Raw genomic sequence first — 18,597 nt, 5'->3', positions numbered from 1 at the left:
AGGACACATACATTTTTTGTTAGACACGGGGAGATTAAGTGATTTGCTCAGAATCACAGGATGTTCAGCGTCATTGCCAAGACTCAAACCCTGTTCTCCCAGATTCGAGGTTGACCGCCCTAGCCGTTAGCCAACTCCTCTCCCCTAATGTTGTATTATGTTTGCCCATAGTATAAATGCTGAATTCTCAATGGGTTTATGGGTGGTGTTCATTTTTACAGCCCAATTGGCGTATAAAAAGTTTGGACCCAAATTCATAAAGCCGATTTAATGTCGGATTTATGCTAGTTAAGTCACATAGCCTATGAAAATTCATTTACTGCCGTGTAACTTACAGCGTATTACAGTTATGCAATAGTGAACGCCATCTAGGGGTGGTAAGAGTGGGTGCTACAAGTCATGGTGTACCTCAAGAGTTTGTGAACACCCTAAAGCTTGTGCTGGCATTCTTACACTCCACTCCAGCCCGTTCCTGCCCAGGAAGTTATCAGAAATGTTCTCCATCAAAGGGATAGAGTGACTCTATTTTGAGGGTGGTGAGGGGAGGACAGCAACCCTAATCTTTGTAGGAATGTAGAGGAGGGGATTTCGCCACTGGAAAAATATTTTCCCTCTCAAGAACTTTTTTTTTTTTTAATCAATTGGGCAATTTGTCCAATGTGTAACTGTACTGTGTAGAATTCATGCTTTGGAGAAATAGCAACGAATAAAAATGTCCAATGAGAGTGTGAGTGATATCCCTGGGAAACTGCAGCTTTCAGGAAAGACTGCGGTAGAGTTTGTCGATTGTACAAATTGGTAAATTGATATTGGTTCTAAGGTGCAGTGCTGGAAGAGCAGAGTTACTACTTTTTGTCAATCGAGCCGACTATGTTCTCAACGGGTTTTTGGGGCAGCACAAAAATAAAATTAGAACTTGTTTTTATATAGCGCTTCGCACGGCCCTTTTCCAAGCACTGTAAGCAGCAGATGTTACTGTTGCCCAAATTATGGTGCTCAATTCGCTGATCTCCAGGACGGTGAAAGGCTCAGCCAGCCTTATTGGAGTTTGAACATGACATGCTGATCGCTGCTTTTAAAAAAATGTTTTTGTTTTTGAGTATCGAACATTAAACTCACTGAGCTATCCCTGGCACTGATGTCTGTGTCTCCACAGTCATTAGTGCCTGAGGGGACTTCTCAGTGAGTGTGCATTGTGCTCTAAATGGACTTGTGGGGAGGGATGGGTATCTCCGGAGCCAATGAACAATACACGCTCGGATGTATGATGGGTTTATGCAATAACATTTATTTTATTCCGTATGTTATTAATTTAAAATGTGCACATATGTCAAAAAATTAACTTCAAAGCACCCCATAAAATACAAACAGCATAGCAAGAATAGATTCACTAAAAATAAAATACAATATTTAGTATGTGGCCATTGAAGAAGTTAAATATTGTGTTCTTAATGTTTTCGTGGGGTCACTTCAATCGAAGTCTATATATTTGGGGTTCCTGGTGGGTTCATGTGATAGCGCTTGTCTGTGGGGCATTGACTTGTGTAAATATAGGCATTTTAGGGTTTTTTTGCGATTGCAGCCGTGCCTCTTGAGCAACTGGAATAAAGTTATTGGGTCTCAATGGATCTATTGAAGGTCCGGGAAGCCACTGAATGTGCAAATGTTAGGTTTCTGTTTAGCGTTATGGTTTTAAAACACAAAAAAGTAAGGTGGCTGTGTAGTACCGTATATGTCACTGTTATTTGTAGAAATCACTGGTTCCATATTTACCAAGATTCTGGTGTGGAAAGGGGTAAAAAGCCGAAAGGCCAATCTTTTGGGAGAGGAATCCTCACTCACACCATGTAACATGCTTCATCATAGGTAACCTCTCCCCACCCTCGTAGGACAATACCACCAGGTTGGACTCGACCTCCTAGTGGACATGAAGGAGGGAGTTCCTAGATAAGGGATTTTCCTAGACAAAACAGGGGCATCCAGATAAAACTAAAAGTACCTAGAGCTAACCGGGTTTTCACCTATAATTGTGGTAGTCTCTGGTGCATCTAAACATTACTTTGCGATGGAGTGAGAGTTCAATGGCTCAGACCATCGTCCTTGTGCCAACATGTTTCTGCCCTAATTATAATCACCTCTACTTGTCCAGGGCATTTGTCAGGACCGTGGATCCCTAAAAACCTAGCATAACAGATAATAAAAGCTGTGTACTGAACAGACCAGAGTGATTCCTACCTGGTCTCAGTACTCGTTCACCCTCACTAAGGAGATACCTGCCATCCAGCCTGGAGAAGGACGATGTCCTCTGTAGTCACACCGTCATCAAGAGGTACATCATGCGTACCTATGGGACGTCCTCGCCCAGCCTCAGGCAGCTTTATGGGTGACCATTGATATTTACAAAGCATTTGAGGTATAGAAACACTGGCTGTTCACTGGGCTTGTGGGGTGGCATTCATGTATGTGGAACCAGTAATTTGAATAAATATTGGGTTTGCAATGAGTTTATTTTGTGCCTTTTATGTCTACGAACTACTTAGGTTTACTGATTTGGGCTCTCAACAGGTGTATGAGATTTTTTTAAGGTCTAGCCTGCAAACAGCTCCAGTTGTCTGTTGTTGAAAGACCTATTGTGTGCGATACCAATCCTTAAACTAGGATTTGGGTCAGCCCATTCCTTATCATTGGCTGGGTTTTTTGTCAATCTCATTTGCTTGCTTTTTATTTGATGGCTTCACTTCTTCTTATTGTGTTTGTCCCTCTCACGGAGCATAGCGTTTTTGCCATCCTTCTGAGTGGATGAGTTATATCCTTTTCTTTGAGTACTCCATAAGAGTGCATGTGTTTTCTTGCTTTCTCCCTAGTGTGCTGCTTCACAACTTACAACCCTGCCCCCTTCTCTGTTTTGCTTCTCCACCTGCCAGCTCAACTGACGCTTCCCCAACCCCTCTCCATCCTGCTCAGCTTTTCTTTTTTTTTTTTAAATGTGCTGTCCCTTCCCCGCAGTTCTTCCATTGCTGCCCCGTCCCTCTTTGCTTTTACTCCCACCACTTTGCGGTATTAACTTGCTCCCCACCCACCCACTGCTCAGTTTGCCCCCCAATCATATTCACTTCCCAACAGTGGTAGTTTGCTACCTGGCTGCTCCGCTCTTATTGATGCCCTCTGTTGTGTGTTTATGTTTATTTAACTGCCCCAAGATGTGCGTATGCCATCTTTGAATGGTAAATTATTAAAAGCCAAAATGGCCGACACAGCAGGATGACATTTGCACACACGTGAGTGGTGACCTATGCTTGCATTCCTCATCATGCTACAGCAGCCATTTTGTGTTTTTTCCTTCCTGACGCTTTTCAGAATCTGCAAAAAAGCATTATTTTCTATTTCTCTGCAACAAGCACTTGCAAATCCAAAAGGCCAGCTAAAGCTTTTCAAGCGCACAATCTATTAGTTTTGTCAATGCTTGTTAGATTTGAAGGGGTCCCCGCAGTATCTGAGGGTTCACTGGCATACAGGGAGAGAACATTCTTGGAGGTGAACCAGCTTACAAAGGACACATTGCACTGTATGTTCATTTTGAACCATTGTCTTTCATATCCAACTGAGGGGGAGCAATAGAGTGGTGGGGGGAGGGGAATCCCTGCCTAGCAACTGCAATTATAATAGTTTCATGTCAAACGAATTACATTACTGCAAATAAATCTCTGCGAGATGCAGGCGCGGGCTATCAGGCTCCAGTCAGACTTGGCATTACTGCCTTTATATGTTGTACTCCGATTGATTAATGCAGGTAATCAAATTATACGGCCTTCCACTCTGCTCTCAAATTCAAGGCTATAATGTTTTCAATGACAAAGTTCATGGAGTGTTATAAAAGATGCTTCCCTTGCCTTGGCGCCATTTATTGCGGCAGTAAAACACCCTTTTCAATTTAGTAATAAGTGATATAAACCCACGCACCTTGATTGGCAAGGCCACAGAGCAGTGGTGCGGAGGCGTGCAACTGACGCGTGCAAACAAAATGGGAGACACTCTTTGGGCCACGAAGCTGGGGGGGGTGCCTAGTGACCCTCCGTAGGTTGGGCAATCTTCAGCTGGTCAGAGCACTCAGTCATCTGCGCGCCTGCTGTATGATGCGGATTCGTGGCCTGTCCTCCTGGCCCTCCATCTTCCTCAAGTTGATAGAATATTCACCGTTGAGCTGGGTAATGGTAACATCTACTATCTAAAGCCCAAGAGGCAATTCAGTGTGTAGCGTCCTCCCCATCCCGGAAGCATGTAAATGGCTACGCCGCACGCGGAGCTCTGTAGTGCACTTTATTCTTCAGAGTGCAACCGTTAACTGCATGCACTGCGTCACAAACTTTATTAACCACATCCAGACACACTGGACTGATTACGTCATTCTCCTACGGAGTCCACCATGGACCAGAAGGGTCCCGCTATTCACATTCACAAGACACTACACACTGTGCTACGTGTAAATGGACATTTTGTTCTATTTATCGTGCGGGCGATGAGGTGCAGCTTCTGTTCTTCCACATGCTCTGGGGCTAGGGTCCCTCTGTTTGTTCCAGAGTGCCGAACATCTTTGGCAAGATCAGTGTTCCTTGTTTTTCACATTCTGCCAACAAATCACCCGCACTACATTTCCTCACATTGGCGGTCTCTTGTGGTGGCCTACTGAGGGGTGAACAAAAGTGTGGCTCCCTCCTCGGTCAGGGCAGGCACAAGACATACCCTATTGTGGCATAAGATGTGACCCGTTGCGGCCTACGATGTACCTTCTTCTTGCCCGGGGCACACGTGTTCCGACACAAGGTGTTCCTTCCTCTGGCACATAGCGTCTGAGCGGTGGCCTCATAATGTGTGCTGTTTCTGGATTAATGGGTTTTGCCTCCAGGGATAAATTGAAAACTCATCTTTTTCGCCTGCGCCGTCCATGCGCAGCAGGGAAGGTGGCAGTGCGTGGTCACTTAACAAAATGTCTTCCTGATGACTGCTGCGGTGTTGGGGGACGTGGGTAGGAAGAGGGGGGATGCAGACGATGAGATGCTTCATTGCCCCTCGAAATAAGTTCTGGTGCTCAGGGCCGCACAGCCCGAAGCCCAGCACTAATACCCTCACCATGTCTCTCCCACGCAAATCACGGCGGGTTTTCCCTGTGGGCACCTACAAGAGAGCTGGGTAGGTAGAACTCTAACGTTCCCATTCCTTACTGGAAAATAAAAAAATTAAAAACTGAGGTTGTGTTGTAAATAATCCGTATGTGTACATAAAATGTATATAGAGATATAGAGATATATATATATATATATAGATGTAGATATATAAATTCTCTGCTAATGCATATTTATTATATCTTGAGATATAATATATCTCAAGTAAGCACTGGCCCGCGGCATCTTTCAGATCTCTTGGTGCCTGTTTCGGTATCTCCTCAGCCGACTGCACAGGCTACAGGGAAACCACAGAGCGCTTCATCAAGCTGTCTTGGAGTCATTGGAGCTGAGCGGACTCTCTGCTGCCTGGGGCAAGTTCAACCAACGTTAGCAAAACAAGCTTTGGCAAAGCCAATAGGTCTGCTGCTGGCTGCCAGCCTTCCGCTTTGTTAGTCCCTCTTTTGTTTTGTCATGATTTTTGTGAAATGTTATTACTGTGGAACTACCAGGCCCTCACAAGAGTAGTAAATAGTGTCTTAGCAGTCCCTAGTACTGAAGGGAACTACTTGGTGTGGATGCTTTCTTTGTGAAAGAGCAGAATGCCATCACTCACAGTGAAGTTGGCCAACGCCTGAAGTGCGCTAACCCACTGCCCCATACTTGGGGCCACTGGAATGGTACATTTCTGCATCTGCTGCTTTTTCCGCATGATTATGGATTTGCTGGACTTGCCACATAACTCATTGCCTTCTGCATAAGATCAGAGGCATGTCAACTTTCAGTTGCTGATATATTTATTTAGGTGTTAAATGACCTAACATAACATGTATATTGGTAAAGTGCACGTTCACCCTGGGCATCTTGCCGCTGATTAACAGAAATACATTTTTACCCAACTCAATGGTACTCATTTTATCAACCTCAGACGCATGAAAGGCTAAGTGCATCCGCAGGGATTTGAACCTGTGACCATGTAGTGAAACACAGGCCCCTTTAGTGCAAGCATTAGTTCACTAAGCCACTAGACCTCGCTTAAATGGATATTAACAAGATGAAACCGTTGCTTACTTAGTGTCTACATGTGTTACAGACTTGTGAAGTAATAAAGTGCCGAATTGTTCTGCAGCATGCTGCATAATGTGCCTTTGCTGCCACCTAATTTAGTGAACCCTGCAAGATAATTTGGTCCTCCCCTGCCGCATAATTCCAGTGTCCCTGCAAGTTATGCAGTATGCTCGAGTGGTTTAATGACATATCAGGCCAGTAGATAAGGAGGGCTAGATGACAGCCCCTATAAGTATATTATGTGCATAAGTTTAGTAAAATCAAAATCTACACAAATATGCTATTGCAATGAAAAATAAAGTTAATTTAGAATAAATGTAAGTCTAATTTGAGGGTTTTTTCCCCCAGAGTAAAGCAAAATGAACATGAGAAAAAAAGTTTATAGCCTCACAGATTATATGTAAAAATTACATTACACGGGAACCAACTCTCCAATTGGAGGAATTTTCAATGTGTGTTTTTTACCTTTCTGGATCTGTTTGAACACTTGATTCCTGTTTTTTGCTAACTACCTTTTTATTAACCTCTTCTGTGCCCATGACGAGATAGTCTCGTCATGGAGCACGGTCGCGCTGTGCCCATGACGAGACTATCTCGTCATGAACCCCACCCGCGTGTGAAACGCCCGGCACAGGAGGGGGAAAGGGCGTGGCACCGAAGGGGTTAAAAAGAAAGAAACACATATTTAAAGAGTGCCATGTTGTAAGCCATATATGTTGAGTATAATATTGTTTTTATTCACAATTTGAGGGAAAGGCGGGGCGTCGCCTCTCGTAAGACATGGGTCCTCCTTACACTCAACAATGTCAATAAATAGCATATTACACTCGGTTAGCCTTCATCTACTCTATATGCGGATATTAGGAATTTTGGGAGTTATCCTAATGGAAAGCTCTGTTGAAAGGTTTTAGCCTCAGGGGTAGGTAGCGCCAACTCTTAAAGATGCTTATTAATGTATTAATCGCAAACCAATGTTAATAAGGTCCTATAATGCCATCATGGGAACCTGGACATAGCCTTTGCCCTCCATTCAGCCACGGCAGGACCAAACCAGGGGCGGCTAATCCGCTAAGGCGGAGTAGCGTCGCCTCACTGCTTTCTGGCAGTGAAAGAAATAAAAGTAAAATGATAATAATTTGATGTTATTAGCATTTTATTTGTTTCTGCTGAGGCAGCATGGGGGCGGGGCTGCTCTGCTCACAGAGCAGGGCAGGGGAGGAGTGGTGGGCACACTAAAGTGTGCATGATGCATTGGCCGGCCGTCTTGGGCAGGACAAACAGTCATGTGCACTTTCCCTATTCCCCATCCACTCTGCATTACAGCCTGGGTGAAGAACATGCCCAGGCCCCCAATCCCTGTCTGACAGTGCTGCATTGCAGCGTTGTGATTGGCTAAGGGGAGTCTGGCTGCTTCGTGTTAGGTGGACACGGAGGATAGACAGCGTGCGACAGAGCGGCGAGGGGGTAGGTGTCTTTTTGTGTTTTTTTACACCCTTGGCCCCTGCCCCGCCACCCCAGATCCGTGCTGGCCGCCACTGGACCAAACACCAGTCTTGTGAGGGAACAGACCAACCAATGGGGTCCAGCACACCACACCACTGGATCAGAAATTCCACCTGTCTGTCCTCTGCCCAGACCATGTGACGCACTTTGGAGGGGTCACGTTGTCTGAAGAACGCCCTGATAATACGCACCGGTGTGAATGTGGTCGTTATTGGGCCTTTAACACCCACTGTGCATTATTGAATATTAACACTCATCCCAATAAAATGAAGTTTGGTGCAAAGTCATGTTTTCTGTGATTTTGATGTGTAGGCAGGCAAATATTGATATTTTTTAATGTGTGCACTTTTGTATAGCACAACACGGCCCATAGGCATTAGAGTGCTATAAAGAAACACGTGATTCACACTTCACACAGGGTGATGCACACTTCACACGAGCTGATGCACACTTCATACGGGCTGATGCACACTTCACGCGAGCTGATGCACACTTCACGCGAGCTGATGCACACTTCACGCGAGCTGATGCACACTTCACGCGAGCTGATGCACCGTTTGCACGGGCTGATGCACAGCTCACGCGGACTGATGTACAGTTCACAAGGCACAGTTCCTGTGGGCTGATGCACATTTCAAACGGCACAGTTCACGTGGGCCGATGCACAGTTCACATGGGCTGATGCACAGCTCGCATGGGCTGATGCACAGCTCGCATGGGTCGATGCACAGTTCACATGGGCCGGTGCACAGTTCACATGGGCCGGTGCACAGTTCACATGGGCCGGTGCACAGTTGGCATGGGCTGATGCACAGTTGGCATGGGCTGATGCACAGTTGGCATGGGCCGATCGTACAGCTCGCATGGGCCGATCGCACAGCTCGCATGGGCTGACGCACAGCTCGCATGGGCCGATGCACAGGTCACTTGGGGTGCAGGCTATTCACTGTTACTGGCCACTGCCTACTCTCATTGCAGTACATAAAAGTGTACAGCGCACAAGGATCATAGCATTCAGTCAAGCTGTGCATGCACTGTGTGCTTTACGAGTCTCTGCCAATCATATTCATGCACTGAACCCAAACTGTGGTTTCTCTCAACTTTGTTAAAACCCGCACATTTGTTACCGAGGCTTTGTACCGCCATCCTTGTTCTGCAAATGAGAAAAGGCTCCAGGCCACAAGCTTTGCATTTGGTGTGCGATTTATGGTTTGCACGGCTGTCGTGTGAGTGACGTATTGTGCTCCTAACTGGTTCTTAGGATTTCAGGGCACGATTCATAAAGGGCCTCTGTACTCGTGGCGAAAGCCCCGCAGTTGTGGCGGGGGACCTGCAGTTGTGGCGGCGGGCCCGCATTTTTGGCGAAAGACCCGCAGTTGTGGTGAGGGGGCTGCACTAATGGCAAAAGTTGTGGTGGCAGGTCTGCACTCGGGCGGGACCTCCGCACTGCAGTTTCTCAAGTTCAACTTTATTAATGTTTAGACACTTGTCTTTAAAACATATTATAAAACAAAGTAAAATGTTAATTTAAACAACCCCGCTTCTCCACCACCCTGCTTGAAAACCAGGCTTGCAGTTTTTAATTGCAGTGGTCCCCCCCCCCCCCCGCCCCCCCGCAACTACTGTGGGGGCCTCCACCACGAGTGTGGAGGCCCTTTGTGAATCAGGCCCGGAGTGTGTTGTGGCTGTAACTTCACTTTAATTGTGTTTTTAGGTGAATTCCTATTTTTTTTCCCCTTTAAAGTCAGGTTGAGGTGTTCTAACCAAAGCTACCCATAGCTCCACTTTCACTGCTATTTCTTTGAATAAATATACGTATTCATAGCTTCGTTTTCTGTTTGATGCCCAGTACCCCGTCCCACGGATCCTCCCTTTTTCCCGCGAATGAGATTCCTGCCAGCAGGCGGGGCTTCGGGGGCCCCCTGAGAAGCAGGCAGTTGTGGAATTGTTCCTATTAATCAGCGCCCCCCCCCCCCCCCCCCCCCCCCCCCCTTGGCTAACACTTTGTGTTTGCCCTCAGTCGTCTCTGCCCTAACAAGTCACATGACCTTTATCCTCCATCTTTGCTTGGGACGGGGTGTCCTTCTGATGCATGAGCATCCTTCCCAAAGATGGCCGAACGGATGGCGGCAGACTGACCTATGGGACAATTGGGGCTTTCAGTAACAGCTCGTGGCTTTGGTACGACTGGGTCATCCGCTTCCATTTATTCTGATTTATATGTGATGCATAAAAGGACACGAGAGCCCTTTACAGATAACAACTATTAGCACAAAAAGAAAAGTCATCCTATGTCGGGTAAACCTGACAATTAAACAGTGTGTATGTGTCTGTCACCATAATGTGATGTTAGGTAACTTATAGTGTACTCTTTATAACATGGAAGGTGTTTGGAGACAATCTGACCAACACTCCGGCAGATGGGAATCCGGAAGACGAGCCGTTGTTTGGGTTTGTGCAAAAAGAGACGAGGATAGGAACACACCCGTCGTTTTACAGGCTTCTGAGTTCAGGTTTAGGGACGTGGAGAGTAAACCCCTTCCAGACACTGGTTTATTATTTGTTGGCGGGTGGAACTGTTATTAAGTCAAGAATAATGTGACTTTGCAGCAGTTTCCATCACTGAAAGTTCAGCTATAGGGAACCGGTTGAGGCTGAACTTGGCTCTACAGGGCACCGGTAGTATTGTTCGGTGTGCTTAGGAGCAGAACTGGCCCTACACGGTAATGGGAACACCCACACTGGGCTGAGACCCCGAAAGAGACACTTTGGACTGGACTGGCCCAACGGGAGACGGGTAATACCCCAGTGGGCTCTCGGACAGGACACTGGTCTCTGGGCTTAACTGGCCTCACGGCAGACAGGTAATGCTCTAGTGGGTTGGAGGACAGGAGACTGCTCTCTGGACTAGTCCCATGGGAGGCAGGTAATGCCCCAGCGGGCTGGAGGACAGTAGGCTACTCTCGGGACCGACCCTCCGGGACACAAACAACACCCCAATGTGCTGAGGGACAGGGGGGTTGTCCTCAAGGCTGAACTGACTTACCTTGCAGTGGGCATAACCCGGTGAGCGGAGGAACAGAAGGCTGCTCACAGACATGGAATGCCCTAAAGCACGCTGGGAATATCCGCATTAGACTGAGGGACAGCAGGCTGCTCTGGGGACTGGATTGCCCTACAGCGGACTTGCATTATTGTGTGTGGGTCTGAGAGTCAGGAAGCTGCTGCGGACCTGGACTTCTTCTACTGGGCACCAGGTGTAGGGCTGAGGGTCACTAGCCTCCTCTCAAGGGTGGAGTGACCCTACTCTCCACCGGGAGCACGTCTCTGGGCTTGGGGACTTTAGAGCGCTGTCGGAGGTGGACTGGCCCCGAAGGACAGGTGGAAGATCAGTCTATTCAGGAAGTGGCCTCCACTGGTTTCCTACTTCTCAAAACACTCTGGAACATTCTAGCTCACCACACTTCTGATTCTAGAAAGACAGGGGTCCAGTCCCTCGTGCTTTTAACGCTGAATTATTGTCATTCCCTTTACCTTGGGCTACCTCAGTGTCTCATCCCGCATCACCAAGTTATTCGAAATGCTGTCATCCAGTTGGTTTTGGGGCCGAACAAGGGTCTCGGATCCCTCCTATCTGTGCTCTCTCCATTGGCTCCTTGAAACAGTGTTGCCTCGCATAACCCACCTAGCTGCCCTTGCCGCTCGCCTAGGCAACCCCACTGCCACCTCACCAGCCAATGGCTGGCATCACAGGGGGGGCCGCAAAAATTCAGACACAGCGGCCCCAGTTGGCCATCACCTTCAGTTGGTCCAATCTGGCCCGCACCTGTCTCTGGGGTCTGCCTTTTCTTGGCGTCGCCCCTGGTTCAATGGCATTGTGACTCTGTTTTCGAGGAAATGCATATAGGGAACAAATGTTGCCTTCAGATGTGCTTGCAAGAATACCCCCCTCCCGGAGTACTTTGGTCTTGATCTGCTCATCTAGTGCATTTTACAAAACCATAGGAAGGTTGGCAAAGTCTTTCATACCTGGTGGCCTGACGTTGCGTGGCGCCATTCAAATTTTTCTGCCCACTGCCGCATACAGCCTGAGGCAGAGGCCGACTTCAGCCATTTGACGTACGTCACGGAGTTCAGCCGTTTCACAGAAGGCACATCCGCACACAAAGTAGTTACCTTCAGAGCCAGCGACCACTATGCGTGCTTTTTGAGTGCCCAATATTTTGATTATATTGGTGAGGGCCTGGCTGCTGCTCCTACAAAAAAGTTTTACAAGACCCAGGAGAAAACAAATGACAAGGCCAAACGCCTGGCAGCCACTGTCAGACTTATTGGCTATACAAAAGGGGGTGAATGTATGACATTGTTCTGCATTCTGTCCATCAACTGTTGTTTTAGACTTATTGGCTATGCCAATGCTTCTTTGATTTCATTGCCACCAGCCGCCTGAGAGCACGAGGGTTAAGGTTAGACAGGGTAGGCATGCCAAGCTGACAAATTAAAAATGATTTTTTATGTACCAAATTATCCCTTATTGGGGAGGGCCGTGTGGGTTCTGGAAAGTGGGGGTCCTGGCTGAGTACCTCCCTATTTTACCCAAGGCTGAAAATGGGTAATTAGAACGCGCTGTAACGGGACAAACCCTTGCACCAGACTGGGGGGGGGGGGGGGGAGGGCGAGGGGGTTGTACCAGAAGACGTAGCATCACCTTCAATGAGGAAGGGAACTCTGCAAAAATGCTGGCTGTTCTACCGTTTCCCACATAAAAGTGACAGTTTGCGCGTTGTTTCCTTTCTTGTGAATTTCCCCTCGATTGTTAAGTCTGGAAGTGGGATGCCACGTGCACCGGTTGTACCTGCGGCCTCGCTTCCCCCTTCTCTGCCATCCTCCCGAACAGGTGCGTGTTCACCGTGTGACACTGTTTGCACGTGTGTGTCATCACCTCCTCTCCAAGGGGCTGTCCCGGCGTGAACCGCCGTGGGAGGAAACAGTTCACAAAGTGAAAAGTGGGGCGTGTCGGGGTGATGAAGACGGGGGTTAGTGTTCAATTAGAGACCTGTTTTGCCAACATTCCTGGAGGAATTAAAAGGCAGTTGGCCCAAAGCTGGGTGTAATCCCTTTACAAGCCCCGGTGAAGGGCGCACAATGGGCTGTTTACAGTTGTGCTCACGCGCAGGCGGCGCGAGCAGCCCTTTAGAAAGCCCAGGTAATTGAGGCTGGCCCCTTTCAGCAGCGCCCCATAGCTGTCAGCGGGCCCCATTCTGCACATTTCTCCAACCCCCTGTTTTGACAGGCCCTTTGTCCAATAGACAACAGCTGCGTGGGAGGCAAAGCCTTCGGGACTTTCTCTGTTTTTTTGGGTTTTTTGTTACTTAGGGCTTGGGTGTCTTCTTACCACTAACATTCCTTGGGGTGATGTTTGGGTGAAAAAAAACATAAACGTCGCTGTGTGGCTTCCCGCCTCGAGTTTGCTTGTTCTGCAGAAACACCTCCTCCTGCGCTGCCCCAAAAGGATCTTTTGTTGAAAGTCCTCTCAAAGAAAAAACCTGGGGTCGATAGGAAGCTGCGGTCCATTCCTCCGGGGCACGTTCAGGGCGCCTCGCGACGCAACATTAACCCCGCGCCAGCCTTTGTGTCGAGGTCGTGGCCTTTTGTGGTGTAAAAAGAAGACGTGCTCTTGTGGTTAATTTATCCGCTGTGAGAAACTAGAAGGTTTGGTTGTAATCCCAGCCTCGCTTCTCCAAATTGTGTGATCTTGGAGAATTGCTTCACTTTTAAAGCTCCAGTTCATTCATTTGGGAAAACGTGGGACATTACAGAGCCACAAGACTTTACTCTTGGGGGTTTTTAAGGATGTTTGTTGATTTTCTTTACGGCACTTTTCACTTGACCCAAGTCATCTTGAAAGTGGTGCTTTCCCAGCACTTTCACACTCACAGGGGGACAGTTCAGTGTTCCTACAGGAACAGGCCCCCTTTGATTGGGTGGGCACTTTTGACGCCATTCCTAAGTCTGACAACAGATTTCAGATCACTCGAGATCGATATATCTGTTGTTATCTGCTTGTGCCATTTCCTGGATAAATCTAGTAGCCAAGTGGCTACCAGGATAGCAAGTGATTTGACGCACCTGAGGATTACTCTTATTCCAAGGGCTGTTTCCTCACAAATATAGTGACACAAACCTACAAAAATGAAACCAATCAAACATTTCTGACTGTAAACTTTAGCTTCCCAGTCTTTTACAACAGGATATGTTTAATCGTAAAGTGCTATTGGAATTAAAATATTGGTAAATGTAAGGTTTTGTTCTACTCCACCTCTGAGAATCAAAATGGCTGCCTGAGCAAATGGGCGGCCATTTTGAGTCTGTGCAGATTATGGCTGCTGCGTCTCTACAGCAGAGCGAACTTTAAAATAGAAGAATAACAAAAAGCGTGAAGGCTCAGTCTGTGGTGCTGTGAAATACTCATGGGCAAATGGCGTTCTGCGTGAACCCCTTGAAAACATACCAACCCATTACCTCAGTCCCCGAAAGGCATCAAAGTTCAGCTCACGCTAAGGGCACACTCAAGACACATTGTCGCATCCTTATACAAGCAGTCATGATAGGGCATTTGGTGCTGTGGATCTGTGGATAATTACCAGGATCTATTGGGTTTTTTGCGGGGTTTTATTTGAAAGTGTCCACATTTGTTCAGTTTCAGTAGAGAATATGGCTTTTCATTACCCAGCCATTGGTATTCACGCCACCGTCCAACAGATGTTTTTTCTTTGCCTCAGCACTAAAAAATAAATTATGATGAGGGCAAGTGGTGGTGTTGGGGACTGCGCAGACGCTTGTTAGGTTGTCCGGGAGCGTAATGCGCCGATCGATAATACACCTTTCACTGACGCTAATGGGAGTGCCTCTTATGAAAGCTTTGCTGCTGGGGCCGCCATGAAAGCAGTGTCATTAAGTTGTCCGAGAGCCAAGGCGCAGAGGGCCTTGAGGTGTACATTGTTCATCTTTCCCATTTTTAATAAAGTTTGAAGTTGGGTTTTATGTGCAGTTTTTGTGTCCAATCTTTATAAAGCAACCTATGCGGGGGGGTCACAGCCAATCAGAGTGCTCGGTTCATGAAGCGCTTCACATCCGCTCCTAAACAGTCAGTGATGGTGTGAGTGGAGCTTTTAGGGCAACAACAGCGGCCGATCTTATCCCTGTGAATGGTAAAATACAGTTTTGCCTGTTGTGTACTTTGCTGTTCCTGTTACAATGTTGCACAGAATATAGATAGATCTGTGCTCCCCTCTTCGACCCACTGCCGTGCTCCTTACAGTTCAGATGCTTTGTTTCCAGATTGTCAGGATAACATACTTATGCAGTAGCCTCTTTCCATGCGTGTCCTCCTGTGCTCTGAACACAGCATAGCCTGGTAGGCTCCAGGCATTTCTCCAGTTACTCTGAATGTAGTGCAGCCTGGGAGGGTGAAAGATATGTCCAGAGTGGATAAGGGCGTAATGTACTCCTGGGGCCATATTATACAAGTGCCCCGGGGCGCAAAGGGCGTTTGCGCCCGCTTTGCGTGCCCCCGTGGCACTTTGGTAATACAGAAGTGGCAAAACCGCTTGTTCGGCCACTTCTGTAACACCGATAGTGCTGGCGCACATTAAGCGCCAGCGCTATCATCAGAGGGCATTCCCTCATTTGAATGGGGGCATGGCCCATGCAAATGAGGGAATCCCTTTACTGCTGCGCCCAAGCCGTATTACAGATGCGGGCGCAGAGGCAAAGAAGTTCTCAGGAGGTGCCCTGACAGTGCGCCAACTAAAAGTTGGCGCACTGTCAGTGCCCCATTGATTGCAGCCCGCTGGTGGGGGCTGGCAGCCAACGGGACACCAACCAGCGGGACTTTGCACACTGGATCATGTCGCACAAGTTATCCACGAGTTATTACCAATGGGTAAACTCCCCCCTACAATCTAATAAACTCCTGACCATAGCATATACTAGCTATAATAGAAGCCTCAGACTATCCCCGACCTTGACGCCGTACACACCAGAAATCCGTATTAGCTCCTTGTGCCCCTTCAGGGAGCTCCTTCAGAGGGAGGGGATAGAACTCGGGGAGTCAGAGGTGGTAGATCCCCTGGGCACCCTGTTCTAAAATGCTACCCTTGTGCCATTCAAGCCCCTCTCCATGGATTATGCCCTACCCTTGTGCCATTCGAGCCCCTCTCCATGGATTTTGCCCTACCCTTGTGCCATTCGAGCACCTCTCCACGGATTATGCCCTACCCTTGGGCTATTCGATCCCCTCTCCATGGATTATGCCCTACCCTTGAGCCTTTCGAGCCCCTCTCCACGGATTATGCCCTACCCTTGTGCCATTCGAGCCCCTCTCCATGGATTATGCCTTACCCTTGGGCCATTCGAGCCCCTCTCCATGGATTATGCCCTACCCTTGTGCCATTCGAGCACCTCTCCATGGATTATGCCTTACCCTTGGGCCATTCGAGCCCCTCTCCATGGATTATGCCCTACCCTTGGGCCATTCGAGCACCTCTCCATGGATTATGCCCTACCCTTGTGCCATTCGAGCCCCTCTCCATGGATTATGCCTTACCCTTGGGCCATTCGAGCCCCTCTCCATGGATTATGCCCTACCCTTGTGCCATTCGAGCACCTCTCCATGGATTATGCCTTACCCTTGGGCCATTCGAGCCCCTCTCCATGGATTATGCCCTACCCTTGTGCCATTCGAGCACCTCTCCATGGATTATGCCCTACCCTTGTGCCATTCGAGCCCTTCTCCATGGATTATGCCCTACCCGTGGGCCATTTCTTAGCTCATTGAACTCTGCTTGCCAAACTGCAGCGTAATTGGCAGATCATGGACAAAGAACCCGTCATACACCCCCTAATACATGCGATTCATGTGATGGTCGGCGCCTCATCATGTGGTTCACGCTCGTGATGATTTCTACACCACAAGACCTGTTTCAATCCACTAGACAACACTGGGAACACTAGACACACAGAAAGAGAGCGGACAGGGCCCTTGCATATCCGTGCAAAGTTTCTTACAGCGTGAAATTCCAATTTATCCAGCACAACATCTTACACAGAGTGTACCTCACTCCTGTGCACCTGTATACAATATATGGCAGCGTATCAACATGCCCTTGATGAAGCGCCCAAGATGCGGACATGGAGCATATGTTCTGGACTTGTCCAGAAGTGCAATCACATCTGAAAGGCGGTTACGGATGCCCTGCCAACCATCACAGGGAGGTAGGACTTGTGCATCATGGATGGGGGGGTCGACTGGGGTTATATAGGCGTAAAAAGGCAGGAGGTGCCATTAATAGATTCATAGACCTGCTCCTACTCATAGCAAGTAGAGCCATTGCCATGAAGTGGAAGGATGCCCACCTCCCCGGTATACTCTATTGGCAACGCTGAAGTGGGGGTAAGGCCGGATAGATGGCGCTCTGTAGAGAGGAGGTTAGAGGCATGCGCAAGGTCCCCATCACTCTAGAGTGGGATACGCTCCGAGATGAGCTGCTGGTGCTCTTTGAAGAGCTTAGGGATGACGCATTGGATGGGGGCTCGAGACCACCTAACACATACTACACCAAGCAGCAATAGTCGCCTAGTAGTCCCATCCTCCTCCTTCCCCTTTCATTGTTCCTAAGCTCATAACCCGCCTCAACGAACCTTGGTCCGTACGCAATGCCGGACCTTGTACCGTTATACTGGAGGAGCTATACGTCCTCGCCTAACATATGATCAAAACGGGATCCCGTGGCTATTATCAACCAGTGCCGAGCAGATGATATATATCGCATGTGTAGAGATCTTGTCGGTTTGTAATGGTAATGACCTCTCAGTTGACCTTGTTTCATGCGTTATATTGATTATACAACGATGAACCAACGCCTCCTATCGCAATATCCGCCATTGTCTGTAGTACATTGCCCCACTGGGAACATGTCATCTGTTGTTGATTCTATTATCATGCTGTAATGGTTTTGGAACTGACTATGTTAATTTAAAAATAAATAAAATTGGTTTAACAAAAATAAAATGTGGACTTGGTGCACTCCTGAAAGGTAGGGCTGGTTATTCGCCCTGCTAGGGCTCCCGTGGGTGCCCACCAGCATCAGGTAATGCCCCCTGAAGGCTGGGAGTGGGGGTGCTGGTGGTTGCTGTTGGACTGGCTGTATCTTGAGTGCTGGGGTGGGCTTCTGTCTGACTGCCATGGGGTTTTCAGTCAGCTGGAATGAGCTTCTTATGGATCTGGCTTGGCTCCAGCCATGCTGGGGTGGGATAGCGGGGAGACTGGGAGTCCTGTATGGCTAGGGTGGGCTCTCCGTAGACTTTTAGTGGGGGCCCTAGTCCTGCCAGCCTGGGGTGGGCGAATACCAGGCAGGGGTCGGCTCCTGATTGGCATCTTGTCAGAAGGTGCCGTCGGCCTCCTTTGGTCTTTAGGCCTCGATAGACCCCTACAAGCCTTGTAGGTGGCACTGGGAGATGGGCGCCCTGGTACAGCATGTGAGTTTGGAGCACGATGCGTGTCTGGCACAGTCTCACTTCCATGTTCTAGAGATGAAAGACTGGCTTGTGCAAGTGATTGTGAAACTGTGGCCCATCCGCTTTCTGGGTTCAGTACAAGATAAATGGAAAATTGCCCCTGTTTTTGGCGCCCAAACACAAGTAACAAATGTAAAATACTCATAAATAAAAATAAAATGTAATTAAACAATAATGTTGTGCACTGTTTCACAAGATGTTTTTTTTTATCTGCAGTGTGACAGCGAAGGTGACATCGAAGAAAAGGTAAGACTCATCTCCCTGCTGTTCTTATCTAACTCTTGCACGT

General features: G+C 48.0%; 1 protein-coding gene across 6 annotated transcripts in view; it reads left to right on the top strand.

Annotated features, from left to right (window-relative positions):
* The window catches only part of FBRSL1 (fibrosin like 1), a 1,300,479-nt gene that overhangs the window by 908,410 nt on the left and 373,472 nt on the right, over positions 1 to 18,597 (top strand). For all 6 annotated transcript variants that reach the window (XM_085635474.1, XM_085635477.1, XM_085635475.1 and 3 more), the window contains one exon: positions 18,525 to 18,554. In XM_085635474.1, coding sequence (XP_085491600.1) covers positions 18,525 to 18,554 — 30 coding nt within the window. The remainder of the gene's footprint in view (positions 1 to 18,524; positions 18,555 to 18,597) is intronic.

Source organism: Triturus cristatus, chromosome 11 (assembly GCF_964204655.1).
Source record: "Triturus cristatus chromosome 11, aTriCri1.1, whole genome shotgun sequence".
NCBI classification, from domain to species: Eukaryota; Metazoa; Chordata; class Amphibia; order Caudata; family Salamandridae; genus Triturus; species Triturus cristatus.
Note: the sequence above shows the minus strand (reverse complement) of the source record. Positions and strands in the feature narration are given on the sequence as shown.